Here is an 18,434-nt window from a genome sequence, read left to right as displayed (position 1 = left end):
ACAATTAGTAGTAGTAGTAGTAGTAGTAGCAGCAGCAGCAGCAGCAGTAGTAATGGTATTTAAAGGTAACTGAAGGAAACACGAACAAAAAAGCAATGGACTTGGAGCAAAACAACTAAGGTTCAGACCCCACCTATGCCATCTACTACCTTTGTGACTTTGGGCAAGTCAGTTAGCTCTCTAGATGAACCTGAACTTTCTCATTATAAAATAGAAAAGGTTGGGCTAGATAATATCTAAGGTCCCTTTCAGAATCCAGAATCCTATATAGCTTCTTGAAGTTTGCAAAGCACTTAAGATAATTTATTTGAGGTTGTAGTAATAATAATAATGATAACAGTTAATGTCTTCAATAGATAGGAAGGAAGGAAGGAAGGAAGGAAGGAAGGAAGGAAGGAAGGAAGGAAGGAAGGAAGGAAGGAGAGAGAAAATGAAAGAAAGAAAGAAAGAAAGAGAGAGAGAGAGAGAGAGAGAGAGAGAGAGAGAGAAAGAACTGAACAACAACAACAAAATCAGATATTACTCTTGAACACATAAACCAGGATTTGAACTTGGTTCTTCTGACAAGACCTTAAGGTCAGTATTCTTTCCCACACATGTTTTTTTGGGGAAAGAAATAAAAATATATCTTCATGTAAACATTTGGGAATCAGAAAAATTCAGAACCTAATACTGGAGGCTTCTTTTGTTGCTTAAGGCTCATTTTCTATACAAATACTTCAGGGATCATGCTCAGCTGTCTCCTCCATAGACTCTGTGTGTGTGTGTGTGTGTGTGTGTGTGTGTGTGTGTGTGTGTGTGTGTGTGTGTTAGGGGGAGGGGTGTCAGAAGCCTTGGGTTCAGCCCATCTCTCCCTCCCTGGCCATGTGCCCTTGAGCATTTTTCTCTGGGCCTCAGCTCCCTCATCTGTAAAATAGGTGGGTTAGTGGGTTGCATCAGATGACCTCTATAGACCCTTTCAGCTCTAACACCTTGTGATTCTATGAGGGAGCCCCTACTTGTTGGTTGGTTAAAACCTGAGGGCTGGAGGCATTGTGATTGTCCTTCCTCTGACCTGAAGAGCATGGTATTGGTGGAAGGATCCCTTGTTGCTGTTCTTTTGTTTCAGTCATGGCTGGCTCTTCATGACCCCATTTGGGGTTTTCTTGGCAAAGATATTGGCGTGGTTTGCCATTTCCTTCTCCAGCTCATTTGACAGATGAGGAAACTGAGGCGAAGAGGGTTAAGTGACTTACCCCAGGTCACACAGCTAGTAAGGTCAGAGGTCAGATTTGAACTCAGCTCTTCCAGGCCCAGCTGCTTTTCCACTGTGAAAGAAAGCACTAGTCAAAAGGCCATGGAGTCCTAGACTTTAGTAACCCTGTCTTCCTTCTCTTCATTTGTCTTCTCTGGACTCCACGTCCATATTCATCCTTCTAGCCTTGTCTTCTGGCTCTGGGTTCCCAGAGGGAGCCCACATACATTTTGGAAATGGAAATGCTGTTTCTAAAAGCATCCCTCAAACCCAGACTTTTATGGAGTCTCCAAACCATCCTGAGAATAGAGGGCTTTCATTCAAAGAAGAGGAAACCTCACCTCTCCCCTCAGCCCAAAGAAGGACTCCACTGACTGATGTGGAAGGAGGTTTCTGTCACATCTACTGCTGGACTGGAAAAGCTCTCTGCAGTTAAAAGCCTATTTCTTCTTCTCTTGTAGATATCGATCCACTTAGCTTTGTGCTAGGCCGTTTGCTGGCAATTAATTTCCAAGACAGCAACCAGCACTTTCCTTTAACATTACACTTTCTTAAATATATTTGCACACATTCCACTTACACCAAACCTGTTAAAAAAAAAAAAAGATGTACGTGCCTCTAACGGGGCCTCTGCAGTGCTGTGATTTCCATACGGGGCACCGTATGGAAGTGTTGGCCAGTTCCGCCTGTTCTCTCATACTGCCTAGGGATAGCCTGTGATCGCCTAAGAGCTCTCTGGCCCCTTCCAAAGTATGCATTCCTAGGATTTTTGTAGAAATTGGCAGAGTGCATGGAGCCCCTTCTAATGGGTCTTGGCCTTGGGCTCTAGTCTTGCCTCTGCAGCTCTGGACTTTGGTTGGTGGGAATTCAGGAACCAATGGCAGCCTCCCTTTGGCTTGCCAAGCTCTTCCTTCCCTCTATTTCCTAAATGTTGGATCTGACAGGGGTGGCCTCACCAATGGAGTTTCCTGGCTGCTCCATGGCCTGTGAGAAGGGGGTTGGACTTGGATTCAAAAGTGCCAAATTTGAATTCTAGTTTAACTTACTTTATGGTCTCGGGCAAGGCAAATCATGTCTCTGAGCTTCAGTTTACTCATCAATTGATAATGATTAATATTAATAATAATTAATAACAATTAATAATAATAATGTGATAGCAACCATATACAACAAGTCATTTTTCATACATTATCTCATTTGAACCCCATAACAACCCTGTGGGTAGGTACTAGAAGTATTATTGCCCTCATTTTCAGGTGAGGAAACTGAGTTTCAGAGAAGTTAACTGACTTGCCTATGATCACAAAGCTAAGAGAAGTCAAAGGCAGGGTTTGAACCCAGGTCTTCCTAACTCCAAGTCCAGCAGGCTATCCAAGCATGCATAATTGGTACACTTATCAGATTTGCAAATGATGTCAAACTGGGAGGGATGGCTGAGGGAAAGAAGGAGAGAGAAGGGAATAAGCATTCATACAGAATCAACCATATGCCAAGAACCATACTAAGTGCTTTACAAATATTATTTTATTTGATCCTCACAACAACCCTGGGTGGTAGGTGCTGTTATTGTTCCCATTTTATAGTTGAGGAAATTGAAGCCAACAGAGGCAAAGTGACTTGCCCTCGGTCACACAGCTAGTAAATGTCTGAGGCTGGATTTAAACTCAGGTCTTCCTAACTCCAAACATGGCACTCTATTTACCTCTGACTAACAGACTAGATGATAGTCAGGATCCCCAAAGGTCTTACCAGGCTAGAACAATGGATTAAATTTATTAGGATAAAATTTAGTAGGGATAAATATGAAGGCTTCTCCCTTAGTAAAATAAAAAATCAATCAATCAATCAATTTCACAAGTCTAAGACGAAGGAGGAGGTTGGATAGCCATTTATCTGAAAAAGATCTGGGGGTCTTAGTGGACTGAAAACTGATAATGAGTTGGCAGAGTGTTGTGGCAGCCAATTAATGCAATCCTGAACTGCACTGAGGGGCATAGCTTCCCCAGAGGAGGAGGGGAATACAGGTCCCTCTCTCCTCTGTCTGGTTAGAACACATTAGGAGTATTATATTCCCTTCTAACACTGGGGCCACAGTTTAGGAAGGAAGAACCTTGATAAACTACAGAGTGTCCATAGGAGGACAACCATGTTGTTAAATAAAATAACATAAAATGAGAATCAGTCATATAGGCACCTGAGAAAACCCTGATCCAATCCCAGATAAAGAAAGTGAAGGCCAAAGAATATGATTCAAAGGATCATATAGCCTAGAAAAAAAAAAGACTCCAGGGGCCAGAGTGGAGACATGACAGCAGTCTCCAAGTAGTTGAAGGACTGTTATGTGGAAAAGGTATGAGACTTTTTTTGGGGGGGAGGGGGGTTGGCCCCAGAGGCCAGACCCAAGAGCAATAGGTAAAGTATGCAAAGGAGGCAGATTTAGGCTCAGTGTAAGGAAAAACTGGCTGATAATTAGAGCTGTCCAAAAATAGAATGAGATGCCTTTGGAGGTGATGGGATCCTAACCCTTACTGGAGGTCTTCAAGCCAAGGCTGGATAAACTATTGGATATTTTATAATGGGGACTTCCATCACATATGGGTTACACTGGATGTCTGCTGAGGTCCTTGACATTCCGTGACATTCCATGACTTTTGTGTAGCTCTCATAATAATTCTACTACTTACTGCCATAGGTCTGAGGAGGGGAGACTGGCTTGTCAATCATATGATTTAGAGCTCAAAGGGACCATACAGATCACTTGATCCAACTCTTTCATTTTATAAATGGGAGGTTGGGGCTCAGAGGGATTCTCTGACTTGCCTAGGGTCACACTAGTGGTGGTGGTGGGGGGAGGTTTATGGTAGAATTAGAATTTGAACCCAGATTCTCTGATTCCAGATCCACTGTACTTTCTGTTAAGTCAATAAGCTTATTTAAAAAATATTTTGTTTAAATAATTTTTAAAATTTTGAGTTTCAATTCTCCCTCTCCCTCTGCTCCCCCCTCATTGAGAAGGCAAGCAATTTGATGTGTGTATGTGTGTGTGTGTGTGTGTATGTATATATATATATACATGCATATATATATATATATATATGCAGTTATACAAAACATATTTCCATTTTATCCATGTTGTGAAAGAAAACATAGCCCCCCCCCCAAAAAAGAAAAACAATGAAAGTTGTTTGTTTTTAAGTATGGTTCAACTTACATTCAGACTCCATTAGTTCTTTCTCTTGAGATGTATAGCATTTTTTCATCATAAGTCCTTTGGAATTGTCTTGGATCATTGTATTGCTGAGAATAGCTAAGTCATTCATTGATCATTATACAATATTGCTGTTACTGTGTATAATGTTCTTCTGGTTCTGCTCATATCACTTTGTGTCATTTCCTGTATGTCTTCCCAGGTTTTTCTGAAAGCATACTGCTCATCATTTCTTATAGCACAATAGTATTCCATCCCAATCATATACCACAATTTGTTCAGCCATTCTCCAATTGATGAGCATACCCTCAATTTCCAATTCTTTGCCACCACAAAAAGACCTGCTATAAACATTTTTGTACATAAAAGTCATTTTCCTTTTAATCTCTTATAGACTTAGTAGTGGTATTGCTGGGTGAAAGGTGCTGGGTGCACAGTTTGACAGCCCTTTGGGCATAGTTTCAAATTGCTCTCCAGGATGGTTGCATTAGTTCACAATTCTACCAACAGTGCATTAGTGTCCCGATTTTCCCACATCCCAATAAGATTATTATTATACAATTTATTAAGCACTTACTAAGTGCCAGGCAATATGCTAAGCACTGAGGATACAAAGAAAGGCAACAGACAATATCTTCCTTAGTGAAGCTCATTCTAATGGGGCAGACAACACGCAAGCAACTATGCACATATAAGATATCTACACAGTCAGTTGGGGGCAATCTCAGAAGAAAGGTACTAGCATTGGGAAGGACAGGGAAATACCTCAAGCAGAAACTAAGATTTGAGGTGAAACTTGAAGGAATCCAGGGAAGCCAGAAGGCAGTAAAGAGAAGCGAAAGCATTCCAGGCATTGGAGACAGTCAGCAAAAAGGCACAAAGCTGGGAGATTGAGTGTCTTGTGAAAGGAACAAAAGGGTCAATGACCCTAGATCATAGATTACATAAAGGGAAGTAAAGCATAAGAAGACTTAAAAGGTAGGAAGAAATTATAAAGAGCTTTAAAAGCCAAATGGGAGAAAGGGAAGGGAAGAAGCATTTATTAGGTACCTACTCTATACAAGGCACTTTACTTAATGCTTTAAAAATATTATCTTATTTGATTCTCAACAACCCTGGAAGTTGGGTGCTGTTATTATACCCATTTACATTTGAGGAAACCGAGGCAAACAAGTTAAGTGACTTGTGCAGAGTCACACAGCTAGCAAGTGTCTGAGGCCAGATTTGGACTCAGGTCTTCCTGACTCCAGACCCAGTGCTCTATCCAGTACACCAGTTAACTGCTTTACATATAGGATTTTTTATCTGTTCCTTGGGGCAATTGAGAGCTGCTGGAGTTTGTCGAGTAGGGGGTGACATTGTCAGATATGTGCTTAGGGAAGACAGTTATGTTCAGGATGGACTGAAGTGGGGAGAGACTTCTGTCAGGAAGATGAACCAGGTGGTTATAGTCCAGGTGTGAAGTGATGAGGGTCTGCACCAGAGTGGTAAATGTGTCAGAGAAAATAAGGGGTCCTGTATAAGAGATATTGTAAAGGCAGAACTAACAAGACCTGTCAACAGATTGGCTATGTGGGGTGACTGAGGGTAAGATATCAAGGATGATGTATAGGTTGTGAGTCTGTGTGATCAGAGGGTAGTGCCCACAACATTAACAAGGAAGTCAGAAAGAAGGAAAGGTTTGGAGGGAAAGATAATGAACTCAGCTGTGGACATGCTGAATTTAAGACATCTACAAGGCATCCTGTTCGACACATTTCCTATGCAATTGGAGGTCAAAAGAGAGGTAAGGACTGGATAAATAGATCTAGGGATCATTTGCATGGAGGTGATCACTGAATCCAAGAGAGCTACTGAGATCACCAAGCAAGATGGTATAGAAGAAGAGAAGAGGACCCAGGACAAACCGCTGGGGGATGCCGAGGGTTAATGGGTATAACCTCATTGAAGATCCAGCAAAGAAGAATAAGAGGGAGCCATCAGAGAGGTAGAAATCAGTGAGATCATATTATCATAAGATCATTGATTTAAAGAGACCTCAACCTCTGTTGTTGTTGTTGTTGTTGTTGTTGTTGTTGTAACAATTAGAGCTGCCACAATGCAGAATGGGCTGCTTTGGCTCTCCATTCCTGGAGATCTTCAAGTAGAAATTGGTTGACCATTGATTAGGGGATTTGTGTTCAGGTAAGGGTTGGACTGAATGTCCTCTGAGATCTCTTCCAACTCTAAGATTTGTCAATTACTATTATTATTCTCTCAGCTCAGTAAGCATGTTGTAGAGAGGCTGCTGACTTTGGATTATGTTCAAATCCCAGCTTTCCTGCTTATTATGTGACTATGTTGAAATCTTTTGGCTTCTCTGAACCCCAGTTTCTTAATCAGTAAAACATGAAAGAGCTGGAATACATTATTTCATAGGTCCCCTCCAGCCCTAAATGCTGTGACCCTATGATATTCATCTATAAAATGAATGGATTAGATAAATAGTGTCTAGGGGTCCTTTCTAACTACAAGATGCAATAATTCTATAAGATTAGCATCCAAAAAAAGAGTAAGCTAACTCAATCAGTTGAGTGTTTGTATCCACATTGGTGGAAAGTTTTGCAGTTTACAAAGCCCTTTTCTTTACAACTTTGTGAGATGAATAATGCAAGTGTTATTTCCCCACTTTACATATGAGGAAAACAGACTTAGAAACAGTTAAGTTACTTGCCTGTTTTGCTGTATCTAGTAAATGTTGAAGTTGCTACTCAATTCCAGGTCTCCTGGTTGCAAATCTAATGTTCTTTCCATCACATCAAACAAAGCAATACTTTGCCCAGATATGGCATATGCCCTTTGATGAGGGACTAAGCACCTAAGAAACCTAAAAATGGCATGTCCTCATGTTATGTGCCTCCTCCTCCTCTAACAACAACAATAATAACAACTAATATTTATAGAGTGTTTAAAGTTTGTGAAGTCTCTTAACTTCCCACAGCCATCATAGATACCATGAGTATTATTATCTCCATTTGACAGATGAAAAAACTAAGTCTCAAAGAATCTATATGACTTGCCCAGGGTCATGCAGCTTGTAAGTAAGTTTCAGGGGCAGAATTTGAACACAGGTCTTCCTAAATCCAACACTATCCACCACTTCTCACTGCTTCTACCCACCCAGACATATGATACAAAGGGAAGAAATTCTTTCTTCCTGTCTTCTCTTTTTCCGGACCCTGCCAACCATCCTCACCCTGGAGAAGAACAAATCCACTTCCAGCCAGGCCCAACCTGCCTTCTCTTCCTCTTAGGTGCTCACTGCCGTCATCTTCCACTCACCACCATCCAATTCCACTTCAACAAGCATTTATTAAGTACCTACTATAAGCCCATCAATGCTGTCAGGTGCTAGTGACGCAGAAAAATACAACAATCTCTGTCCTTGAGATTACATTCTACTGGGTAAAACGTAAGTGCCAAAGGTATATAGTTAAGTCATTTCAAGGCACTTTCCTAGTGGACTTTTACTGAACAAAAAAGCAATATTTATGTCACTTGGATGTTTCTGAGAAGAATTAGCTGTTTATGAAAAACAAAATAGAGTGAGAGAAAGATATAATCTAGCCTCCTTTTCTCCTTCCCTTTCTCATTCTCTCCCTCTGTTTGCTTCTCTTCCTCCCCTCTTTTTCTTTGTCTCTTTCTCTCATTCTCTGTCCCTTTATTTCTCTATCTCTCATTCTCTCTTTCTTTCTCTTTCTCTCCCTCTCCCTCCTTCTCTTTCTGCCTCTCTCTCTTCCTCCACCTCCCTTCTCTCACTCTCTTTCTCTCTTCTCTCCCTCTCCTCCCTATACACGTACAGGACCTGATACAGTGGAAAACATACTGGCTTTGGAATTAGATGACCTAGGTTTGAAACTTGACAGCTTCTTACTACCTATAACTTTTGACAAGTCACTCGACTTCTCTGGGCCTCACTTTCCTCATCTGTAAAATGGGAGGGGTGGAGTAGGCATACTGTAACATCCCTTCCAGCTCTAGACCTCTGATCTCATATCGTTAACCTGTGAAAATGCCTGTTGGTCCTTCCCATACTGTCTAGTGCTCCTCTGACAAGGCAGTATCCCCTGACTTCCTAATTCTCAGAAGGGTCACAAGGTGGCATCCTCGGGTTTTCCTCTCTCTAGGTGGCATCTATGTAACACTTTCTGTTCAAAGCGCTTTGATGTTCATTCTCTTATTTCCTTTTTATGACAACCATCTGACATGGGCATTTTAAGGATTATGATCACCACTTTACAAATGAGGAAACTGAAGTTCAGAGACGTGAAGTGATCTGCCTAATGTCACACAGCTAATAAATGAAGGAGCTGGAACCTGAACCCACATCTTTTGATTCTTCCCGCTGTACCACTGTAATGGAAAGAGCACTGAACTTGGAGTCTCTAGACTTGGGTTCAAATCTTGTCTCGAACAGTTACTATCTGTGTGACTGTGGCAAATCTCTTCACTAGTGTGAATTTCAGTTTCCATATCTATAAAATGAGGATGATAATATCCATGCTATCTACCTCATGAGGGGTTGTTAGGAGGAAAGTACTTTGAGAGACTTAAGGTGGTCTATGGACGTGAATTGCCAGACCGCCTCTAATAAACATCTGACTTTCCCTAGACCTGCCTTAATTCCTGCTGTACCCTGAACCTATGGGCCTGTGGGCCTGGGCCAATTTGCATGGCTAATATAAATGGTAATGGTTAATCAAGAATCTATTTAGCTTGTGTTTAATAAGAAATGTTTCCCCTTGCTCTTGTTACTAATTACTGAAGATGTCTCTGTGTGAATGAAAACTTTGTCCCTTGCCATCTGGATACTGTTGATATGTCTCAGTTCAGTCATGAACCAGGTGATATCAGTGGTTTCCATGTCAACAGATTACAGTGTCTTATGTTGAAATGTGTGACTGTATTGCACCAAGAAGAAGCCAGCTTCTGAAGGGGGAAAGCTACAGCTTCACACTGAAAAATCTTAGCTGATTTTCAGTAATTGCGTTGGAAATATTTCAGTTTTATTCCAATTATATCTGCATGGAGAACTGCAGTTTCAGTGTTTGGGGTCATTTGGGAATGGGACAATTGGCTTGTTGATAGCTCCATTTTCATTCTGTTGGGAAGACTTTTCCCCAAAGGGGATACATTAACATCTAAAGCCAATGGAAATAAGTTTATTCTCTGAATGATAGAGATTTACCATGGGTACCTAATGGGTGGCTATCTCAGAGCTCTGCGGGCCCCAACAGCTATGGCATAGATGTGTAATTATATTTATGAAAAATGTGGCCTAAAAGTCTCAAGGTTGGGGTAATGAATCCTGGCTAAGGACAGCAATAGCAACTATAGCCTAAAGAAGAGTCATTGGGATAATTTCTTAAGAAACAAACAACAAAAAAAAACCTGGTACCATGAGGAGACGACTAGATTTAGAGCAGGAATACCTAGCTCTGCTACCTACTATCTATATGATCTTAGCCAAGTGACTTAATCTGGGTCTCAGTTTCCTAATCTGTAAAAGGAAGGGGGTTGGGCTATATGATCTTCGAAGCCCTTTGAGTGCTAAATCTTAATCCAGTTACCAGGGTCTCTTGTGTTCCCTAAAGAAGTGGGAGATGGATTTTAATCATCTATTTCTAATAATTCATCATTCTGATGGCCAGAACAGACCACAGCAGATACTGTGTAACTAACTACATACATGAAATACTTCTTAATACAAACTCAGGAACTTGAGCTGATCTCAGCTGTCTGCTTTTCTTTTATAGATAAAGAATGCCGCAGCGAATGTCCTTCGAGAAACATGGCTTATCTATAAACACACCAAGCTGCTCAAAAAGATTGACCATGCCAAAGTCCGGAAACACCAGAGGAAGTTCCTCCAAGCTATCCACCAGTAAGTAGAGCCAAGCCCAAAAAACTTCCCCATGGTCCTCATGAGGCCTAAAGAAAGTGGCCTGGGAGGTGGTGGAAAGGAGAGGCCCGTGACAGTTTCCACTTCAGATCTACTGGTGTTCTCCTTGGTAGACCCAGAGAGAGAGAGAGAGAGAGGGGAGAGAGAAGAGAGAGAGAGAGAGAGAGAGAGAGAGAGAGAGAGAGAGGAGGAGAGAGAGAGAAAAAAAAAAAACATGTCCTTTCCTTGGACCCTGCCAAGTCTATCATTCAGGTTGTGTTCACATTAACCATGCTAGGTTCCAAAATCAGAGAGGGTAATTTGGTCAAGAAACTGAAGCCAAAGGAGTGAGTTGATCTCTTAATATCTTAGCATGCAGGCCAAGATGAGATCATTGCCATCTTTCTCCCACAGGCTGAGAAGCGTAAAGATGGAACAGAGAAAGCTGAGTGATCAAGCCAACACCCTGGTAGACCTTTCCAAGGTGAGTGGGTGAATCTGAAGCCACCCTCAAGAGACTTCAGATTCTTCCATTTAGATTGTTTGTTTTAAGGGTGGCTGGGAATACCTGGATAAGATAATACCCCACAAAACCTTATACTAGGGGAGCCAGAGAAAGATTCCTACCAGGATCCATACTTCCCCCCAAAATATAAATCCATACATACACAAAAAAACAGCCTTAAGGTTAAAATTCTAGAAGCTATATTACTATATTTATTATATATCAATTATATATAATTAAATATATATAATTATATATAAATATATAATTAATATGATATATTACTCTATCGACTATAATTACTGTTATGCTCAAAAGTCTGGTATTTATTCCCAAGATAAACAAATTGTTTCAGATTCACTAGGTCACCTGAAAAAGGTAACAGTCCTGCTAGGGTTCTGAATTGACAGACAGGAAGTAACATGCCAAGTGAGAGCTACAGTTCTGTGAGTTCTTACTATAGGAGTTATGATAAAAAATCTATCTGAGATGTCCAGCTTAGGTCCTGAGTTGTACTTACATGGAACTGAATAAGACTGGTTCATTATGTTCTGAGATCAGGATAGTCTCCTAAAGAAAATGCGGAGGAACATGCAAGCACAGGACCTAGAATTGACTTTGTTATTTATCATTACTGTTGAGTTTGTGTCAGGGTTTTGTTGTTGTTGTTATTATTGGTCCCTACCTGTGCTCTCAACAGTATAAGGAATTCCCAGTGTGGAAACTCCCTCTACCAATGCAAATCAGCAACTATTCCCCAACCTAAAGACTTGGAAAATTGCAGGGAGCATTACAAGGTTAATTGACTTGATCATGATCACACAGGTGGTATAAGTCAATCAAAAATCAATCAATAAACATGTATTAAGAACTCACTGTATGCCAGGCACTATGCTAAGTGCTGGGGGTACAAAAAGAGGCAAAAGACAATCCGTGCCCTCAAGGAGCTTGCAATCTAATGGGCAAGACAACATGCAAACAAATCTATACAAAGCAAGCTATGGACAGGATAAATGAGAAGTAATTAGCAAAGGGAAGGCACTGGAATCAAAAGGGGTTGGGTAACTCCCTGTAGGAGGTGGGATTTTAGTTGGGATTTAAAGGAAGTCAGGGAGGTCAGTAGTCAGAATAGAGAAGGGAGAACATTCCAGGTATGGGGGATAGCCAGAGAAAATGAGAAGAACATGATTGGACCTGTGCTTTAGGAAAATCCCTTTAGTGGCTGAATGGAGGATGGAATGGAGTGGAAAAAGATATGAGGCAGGTAGAGGGTAGAGCCAAGATGGCAGAGTCAAAGCAGTGACTTGCTTTAGCTCTCTCCCAAACCCCTCCAAATACCTGTAAAAAATGGCCCTAAACAAATTCTAGAGCAGCAGAACCCACAAAAAGACAGAGTGAAACAAGTTTCCAGCTAAAGACAACCTGGATGGTTGATTGAAAGGTCTATCACACCAGGCTGGGAAAGGAGCACAGTTCAGCATGGGTGCACAGGCAAAGACCAGGCCTCAGCAAACCTGCAGCAGGCCTGAGGGGACTGAATCAAGGGGAGTTGTGGTGGTTTCCAGACTTCTCAACCCACAAACACCAAAGTCAACTTAGAAGGTCAGTAGGAAAGATCTGTGACCGAAGTGAGAGATGAGCTCGGTCCCCTCCCAGTCCCAGCACAGTCCCTGGGCAGTAGCTGCTTCAAGAGCTCTCAACCCAGAGATGGTGGGGAGATCAAGCAGCTGATCAGATGGGGATTGTAGGGATCTTTTTGCTGGTGCTGAGGCAGGAATCTCTTGCTTTGCCTGTGCTTGGATCTGGGTCCCAGTCCTAGGTGGCGGTACTGAGACAAGGAGGAGCACGGGCATGGAGGAGCTTGTGGTGGAAGTGAAGAGAGAAACCTCCTCACAGTTCCAAGGCAGCAAAGAGTGCTTGTGGTCACTCATAGACTAGAGCACAGGCCAGGAAAAGAGTAAACACCTCACCTTTGATCATAACACCTTGGAAGAACTGAAAATTTACAGGTCCCTAGAAGTATCTCTGAAAACAGCTTCACAAAACCCCCGAAGCTTGGAACAGTACATTCTCCACATTCTCTGGAAGCAAACCCCTACCTTAACAAAGAGTTTAAAAGTCAAAAAATTGGGTGGGATCATGAGCAAACAGCACAAAAAAAGTCAGACCATAGAATCTTATGTTGGTGACAAAGAGGATCAAAACATACAACCAGAAGAAGACAACAAAGTCAAAGCTCCTACATCCAAAGCCTCTAAGAAAAATATGAATCAGTTCCAGGCCATGGACGAGCTCAAAAAGGATTTTGAGAAGCAAATAAGAGAAGTAGAGGAAAAACTGGGAAGAGAAATGAGAATGATGCAAGAAAATCATGAAAAACAAGTCAACAGCTTGCTAAAGGAGACCCAAAAAAATACTGAAGAAAATAACACCTTGAAAAATAGACTAACCCAAATGGCAAAAGAGGCCCAAAAAGCTAATGAGGAGAAGAATGCCTTAAAAAGCAGAACCAGTCAAATGGAAAAGGAAGTCCAAAAGCTCACTGAAGAAAATACTTCCTTGAAAATTAGAATGGAGCAACTGGAAGCTAATGACTTTATGAGAAATCAAGACATTGTAAAATCAAAACCAAAAGAATGAAAAAATTGAAGAGAATGTGAAATATCTCATTGGAAAAACAACTGACCTGGAAAATAGATCCAGGAGAGATAATTTTAAAATTATTGGACTACGTGAAAGCCATGATCAAAAAAAGAGCCTAGACATCATCTTTCAGGAAATTGTCAGGGCAGCTAGGTGGCACAGTGGATAGAGCACTGGCCCTGAAGTTAGGAGGACCTGAGTTCAAACCCTGCCTCAGACCAAGCACTTGATGCTTACTAGCTGTGTGACCCGGGGCAAGTCACTTAACCCCAATTGCCTAAAAAAAAGGGGGGGGCGGGTAAGAAATTAACAAGGAAAACTGCCCTGATATTCCAAAGAGTAAGATAGAAATGGAAAGAATCCCGATCACTTCCTGAAAGAGATCCCCAAAGGAAAAACCCTAGGAATATTACAGCCAAATTCCAGAGTTCCCAGTTAAAGGAAAAAATATTGCAAGCAGCCAGAAAGAAACAATTCAAGTATTGTGGAAACACAATCAGGATAATACAAGATTTAGCAGCTTCTACATTAAGAGACAGGAGGGCTTAGAATATGATATTTCAGAGGGCAAAGGGGATAGGATTACAACCAAGAATCACTACCCAGCAAAATTAAGTATAATGCTTCAGGGGAAAAAATGGACATTCAGTGAAATAGAGAACCAGAGCTGAATAGAAAATTTGACTTTCAAATACAAGACTCAAGAGAAACATGAAGAGGTAAACAGGAAAGAGAAATCATAAGGGACTTATTAAAGTTGAACTGTTTACATTCCTGCATGGGAAGATGATATTTGAGATATGAGGCAGGTAGACCTACCAGCAGGCTATTACGATGATACAAGCTTGAGATAATGAGAGCCTACACAAGAATTGTGGAAGTGTCAGAGGAGAGAAAGGGACATATTCAAGAGATGTTGCAAAGGTGAAATCAACAGGCCTTGGCAAGAGATTGGAAGGAGGAGGAGTATGGAGGAATCTGGAATGACTCCTAGATTGCAAGCCTGAGGGACTGGGAGGATAGTGTTGCCCTCTACACTAATGGGGAAGGTAGGAAGGAAGTAGGGTTTGGGGAAAAGATAATGAGTTCCATTTTGGACACCTTTAGTTTAAGATGTCTACTGGATATCCAGTTTGAGGTGTCTGAAAGGCAATTGGAGATATGAGACTGGAGGCACAGAGACTGGGGCAGGATAGGTAGACTTGAGAATTATCAACATAAAAATGGTAATTCAATTCATGGGAGCTCAAGTAAGATCTGATTCTAAGGCTGGTCCTCTGTCTACTACAACATGCTACCTCTCTATTGCTATAATCACTGAGTGATTTGAAGATGTTCAATTTGTAGCTCAATTCAGTGATTCCTTCTCTATTTTTAAACCTTCCCATTTTTCTCCTAAAGAAATATGAGGATAAGGATACATTTCTAGAGATGCACTGTCCAGAGGAGAATAACCAGGATGGACTGAAGACCAGGTCAACTTAAGGCTGGCAGAAGTAAATGTGGGAAAAAGAAAAATATATGGAGATACATAAAGTGGAGAAAAGGAGGGAGGGGGAGAGGAATGATATAAATACTATCCTCTGATATCAGAAGAGCTGTTATATGAAGACAAAATGAGACTCAGATATTCTCCTCAGGTCCAGAGAGCAAAAGTAGGTCCAGTTGGGAGAAGTAACGAGTAGATATATTTGCTCACTATAAGAAAAAGTCTTCCTAACAAACAAAACTGCCTTACAATAGAATGAGTTGCCCTGTTCCTGTCACTAAAGTTCTTCAGGTAGGGGCCACTGCGGTTGTTAAAAAAGGGATAGATACATTGTCCAGGTAGGAGGAAACTGGATAACCATGACATCCCTTCCCTAACTCTGAGATTCTTGGATTCTGTGACTTGATTACTTTGGCTCTCCAAAAGAGGGAGAGAGGTACAAAGTCCAAGAAAAAGTCCAACAAGAAAGCTCTCCTTTGGGGCAGCTAGGTGGTGCAGCCTTGAAGTCAGTAGGACCTGAGTTCAAATTTGGCCTCAGACCAAACACTTGACACTCACTAGCTGTGTGATCCTGGGCAAATCACTTAACCCCAATTGCCCCCCCAAAAAAAGAAGAAAGCTCTCCTTTGAGACTATGTGGGCTTTTATAGCTTGCTGTTATGATTTGGGCATTTCTCTCTGCCTCTTTGGGCAACTAAGTGATGCAGCAAATAGAGCATCGGGTCTGAAGTCAAGAAGACTCATCTTCCTGAGTTCAAATCTGGCCTCAGGCACTTACTAGCTGTATGACCCTGGGCAAATCACTTAACCCTTTTTGCCTCAGTTTCCTCATCTATAAAATGAGCTAGAGAAGGAAATGGCAAACTACTTCACCATCTCTGCCAGGAAAACCTCAAATGAGGTCACAGAGAGCCGGATACCTTTAAAACAACTCAATAACAACAGTAACTGTGCCACTCCACTGTTACACTAAAGCATTCCTTTCAGTACTTTTCTGGGAGGCAGATTAATAAGCTTAAGAATTTCACTTCTCCTCAAAATCCCTAAAGTTAAGGCATGAAAGGTCATTGTTACCAGCAGCAGAGAGCACATCGGTAATCATGGAGTGTAGGTGTCTGTTGAAGAAAGGGGCCTCCCCCTCATCAAGTTCTCTTCATTGCTACTTGATCAGAATCACATATAAAGTACAAAGCCCAGGGCCAGCCTTGTAGAACATGCAGGCAGAGATTCATTATCATAATGGAACACACTTCTTTGGTGAGCCCAAGGAGAAAAGCAACTCCCTCACACAAATTAAGCCCCATTGAGAAAGTGGTACAATCAGTGCAAATTATTGGTTATTTGGCCATCCACAGGCACGGGGTACAATGAAGGGATTGTGTCAAAGAAAGGATTCCCTAACCTGATGTGGAAATTACAATCAAGTGGCTAAGTGGGTTGGCACAGTTTGGAACAAGCAGAGAGGCTGTCATTACTCTTGGAACATTTGGGTGAAACGTGGGGTTTGCAAGTGGTGTTTTAGAAGTCCATCAAGGGAAAAGCTATTGCTAGGGTGGAAGGAAAAATCACATTTAGTGTCACTGGCTTAGGATTGCTCTTGTAAAGGAGGAGTGCTTCCCACCTCACCTCACACCAAGCACAACATATATCTAGACCAGGCTAAATTATGCTACCAAGAGGAAGCACATTCTGATACTAATTTAAGCCAGGTAACTGCATTCCACAGTTTCTGTGATGCTGCCCCCGGTGCATCTCCCAGAGACAGAAGCCAACATATAGCAGGATGTGTTAAGCAAAAATATCAGGTGCAACAGAAAGTCTCATCTATCCCTCATGGAGCCTGGAATGGAAACAATTTGGGGACCAAATTACCTGAAGGGCAGGAAAGCATTCTAGGAACATGACCTTCATGGTGGCCTGCTGTAAAGTAGAGAGAAGAAGTAAACACTGACATGCTGCCAGTCTTTTTCTTTTCCTCTCTGGGGGGAATGAAAGGTACTGGCAGTCTCCTAGCATATCCCAGATTGGGCTGTGTTTCCCCTGGAATCCTGTCACCAGGCAACGAATGGGAGATGATAGCATAGTCATCGGCTCTGTGTGTGTGTGTGTGTGTGTGTGTGTTCACTCTCCATTTATCTTTTTTTCTCGTTTGGTTCCTTGGGAAGGAAGAACCTGTTGAAATGTGGGGGAGGGGAGGGGGGGAAGAACAGAAGGATCCAACATGTTCTGACTACTTTTTATAGCTGCCTCACAAACAGGCCTCCCCTTCTGTTCAATGAAGTGGGAGGGGTTTGTGCGCATGTCCCTGGAGGGTGCTCTGTGAATACTGATCCTTGAAGGAACAGCTGTCACTTCACTGAGCCGTCATTTTGACACGGTCATTGGCACACGGCAGCCAAAAAAATGTGATCTTGCTCATCTTAGGCAGCGTTAAGAAAGGTAGAGCCTCTGGAATGGGGTGGCAATAGGCCTGCTGTCCTTGGTCCTAGTCAGATCACACAGCATCACAAATTCAGAGCTGAAAGAAAGACTCTAGAGGTCATGTAGACCAACATGGTCATTTTACAGAGGAGGAAACTGAGGCACTAAAAAGGTGAGGCAACTTGCCCAGGATCACATAGGTAATAAGTGGCAGAGCCAGGATTCAAACTCAGGGCCTCTGGCTCTAAGTCCAGCACTCTTTCCACTGTGCCACACCACCTCTTACATCTGGAGTGTTCCATTTTGAGCCTCACATTTTAGGAAGGAGAAGCTGGAGTGTGGCTGAAGGAGGAGAGTGACCAGCGTGGGTGAGGAGTTTGGAAACCATGGTATAGGAAAATCAGCTAAAAGAACCCTGTGAAGAGGAAACCTTTATGAGTGGCAGTAGGGAGGACATCATAGCTGTCTTCAAGTATTTGAAGCGCTGTCTTGGAGGAGAGGTGTCACACTTGCCCTACTAGGCCCCAGCAGGTTGAACTAGGAGCCGCAGGTGGAAGATGAAGAGTAGCTGATTTCTACTCTGAGGACAAATTCCTAGATCAGCAATGGCAAACTCAAATAGAAAGAGGAGCCACATATTGACTTAGAAAACCACATTCTGATAGTATCTATGTTCTATTGTATTTTTATATTTTTTTAAAAAATTTCCCAATTATGTTTTAATCTAGTTCTGGCTCACTCAGGAGTGTTGCCTTAGTAATATGGCCCTTCAGCTATGTGTATGACACCTCTTTCCTATACCATTAGAACTGTTGAAAAGTAGAATTGACTGCTTTAAGAAGTAGGGAATTCCCCATCCCTAGAGATTTCAAACAAGGTGGAAACTACTTTACAGAGGGGACTTCCTACTTCTTACATCTAGAGCTGGAAAGGATCCATAAAAGCTATCTAGTCCAACCCCCCTCCTTCAGTTTATAATTAAGGAAACTGAGGCCCAAAGAGATTAAGTGACTT

At 41.9% G+C, this 18,434-nt stretch overlaps 1 protein-coding gene across 1 annotated transcript in view; it reads left to right on the top strand.

The window, feature by feature from the left end:
* The window catches only part of KCNN3 (potassium calcium-activated channel subfamily N member 3), a 297,364-nt gene that overhangs the window by 269,027 nt on the left and 9,903 nt on the right, over positions 1–18,434 (top strand). The window contains 2 exon segments of the mRNA XM_020991956.2: positions 10,238–10,365; positions 10,777–10,846. Of these exon segments, the coding sequence (XP_020847615.2) occupies positions 10,238–10,365; positions 10,777–10,846 (198 nt within the window).

This window comes from Phascolarctos cinereus, unplaced genomic scaffold, assembly GCF_003287225.1.
Source record: "Phascolarctos cinereus isolate Bilbo 61053 unplaced genomic scaffold, phaCin_HiC Scaffold_5;HRSCAF=322, whole genome shotgun sequence".
Lineage (NCBI taxonomy): Eukaryota > Metazoa > Chordata > Mammalia > Diprotodontia > Phascolarctidae > Phascolarctos > Phascolarctos cinereus.
Note: the sequence above shows the minus strand (reverse complement) of the source record. Positions and strands in the feature narration are given on the sequence as shown.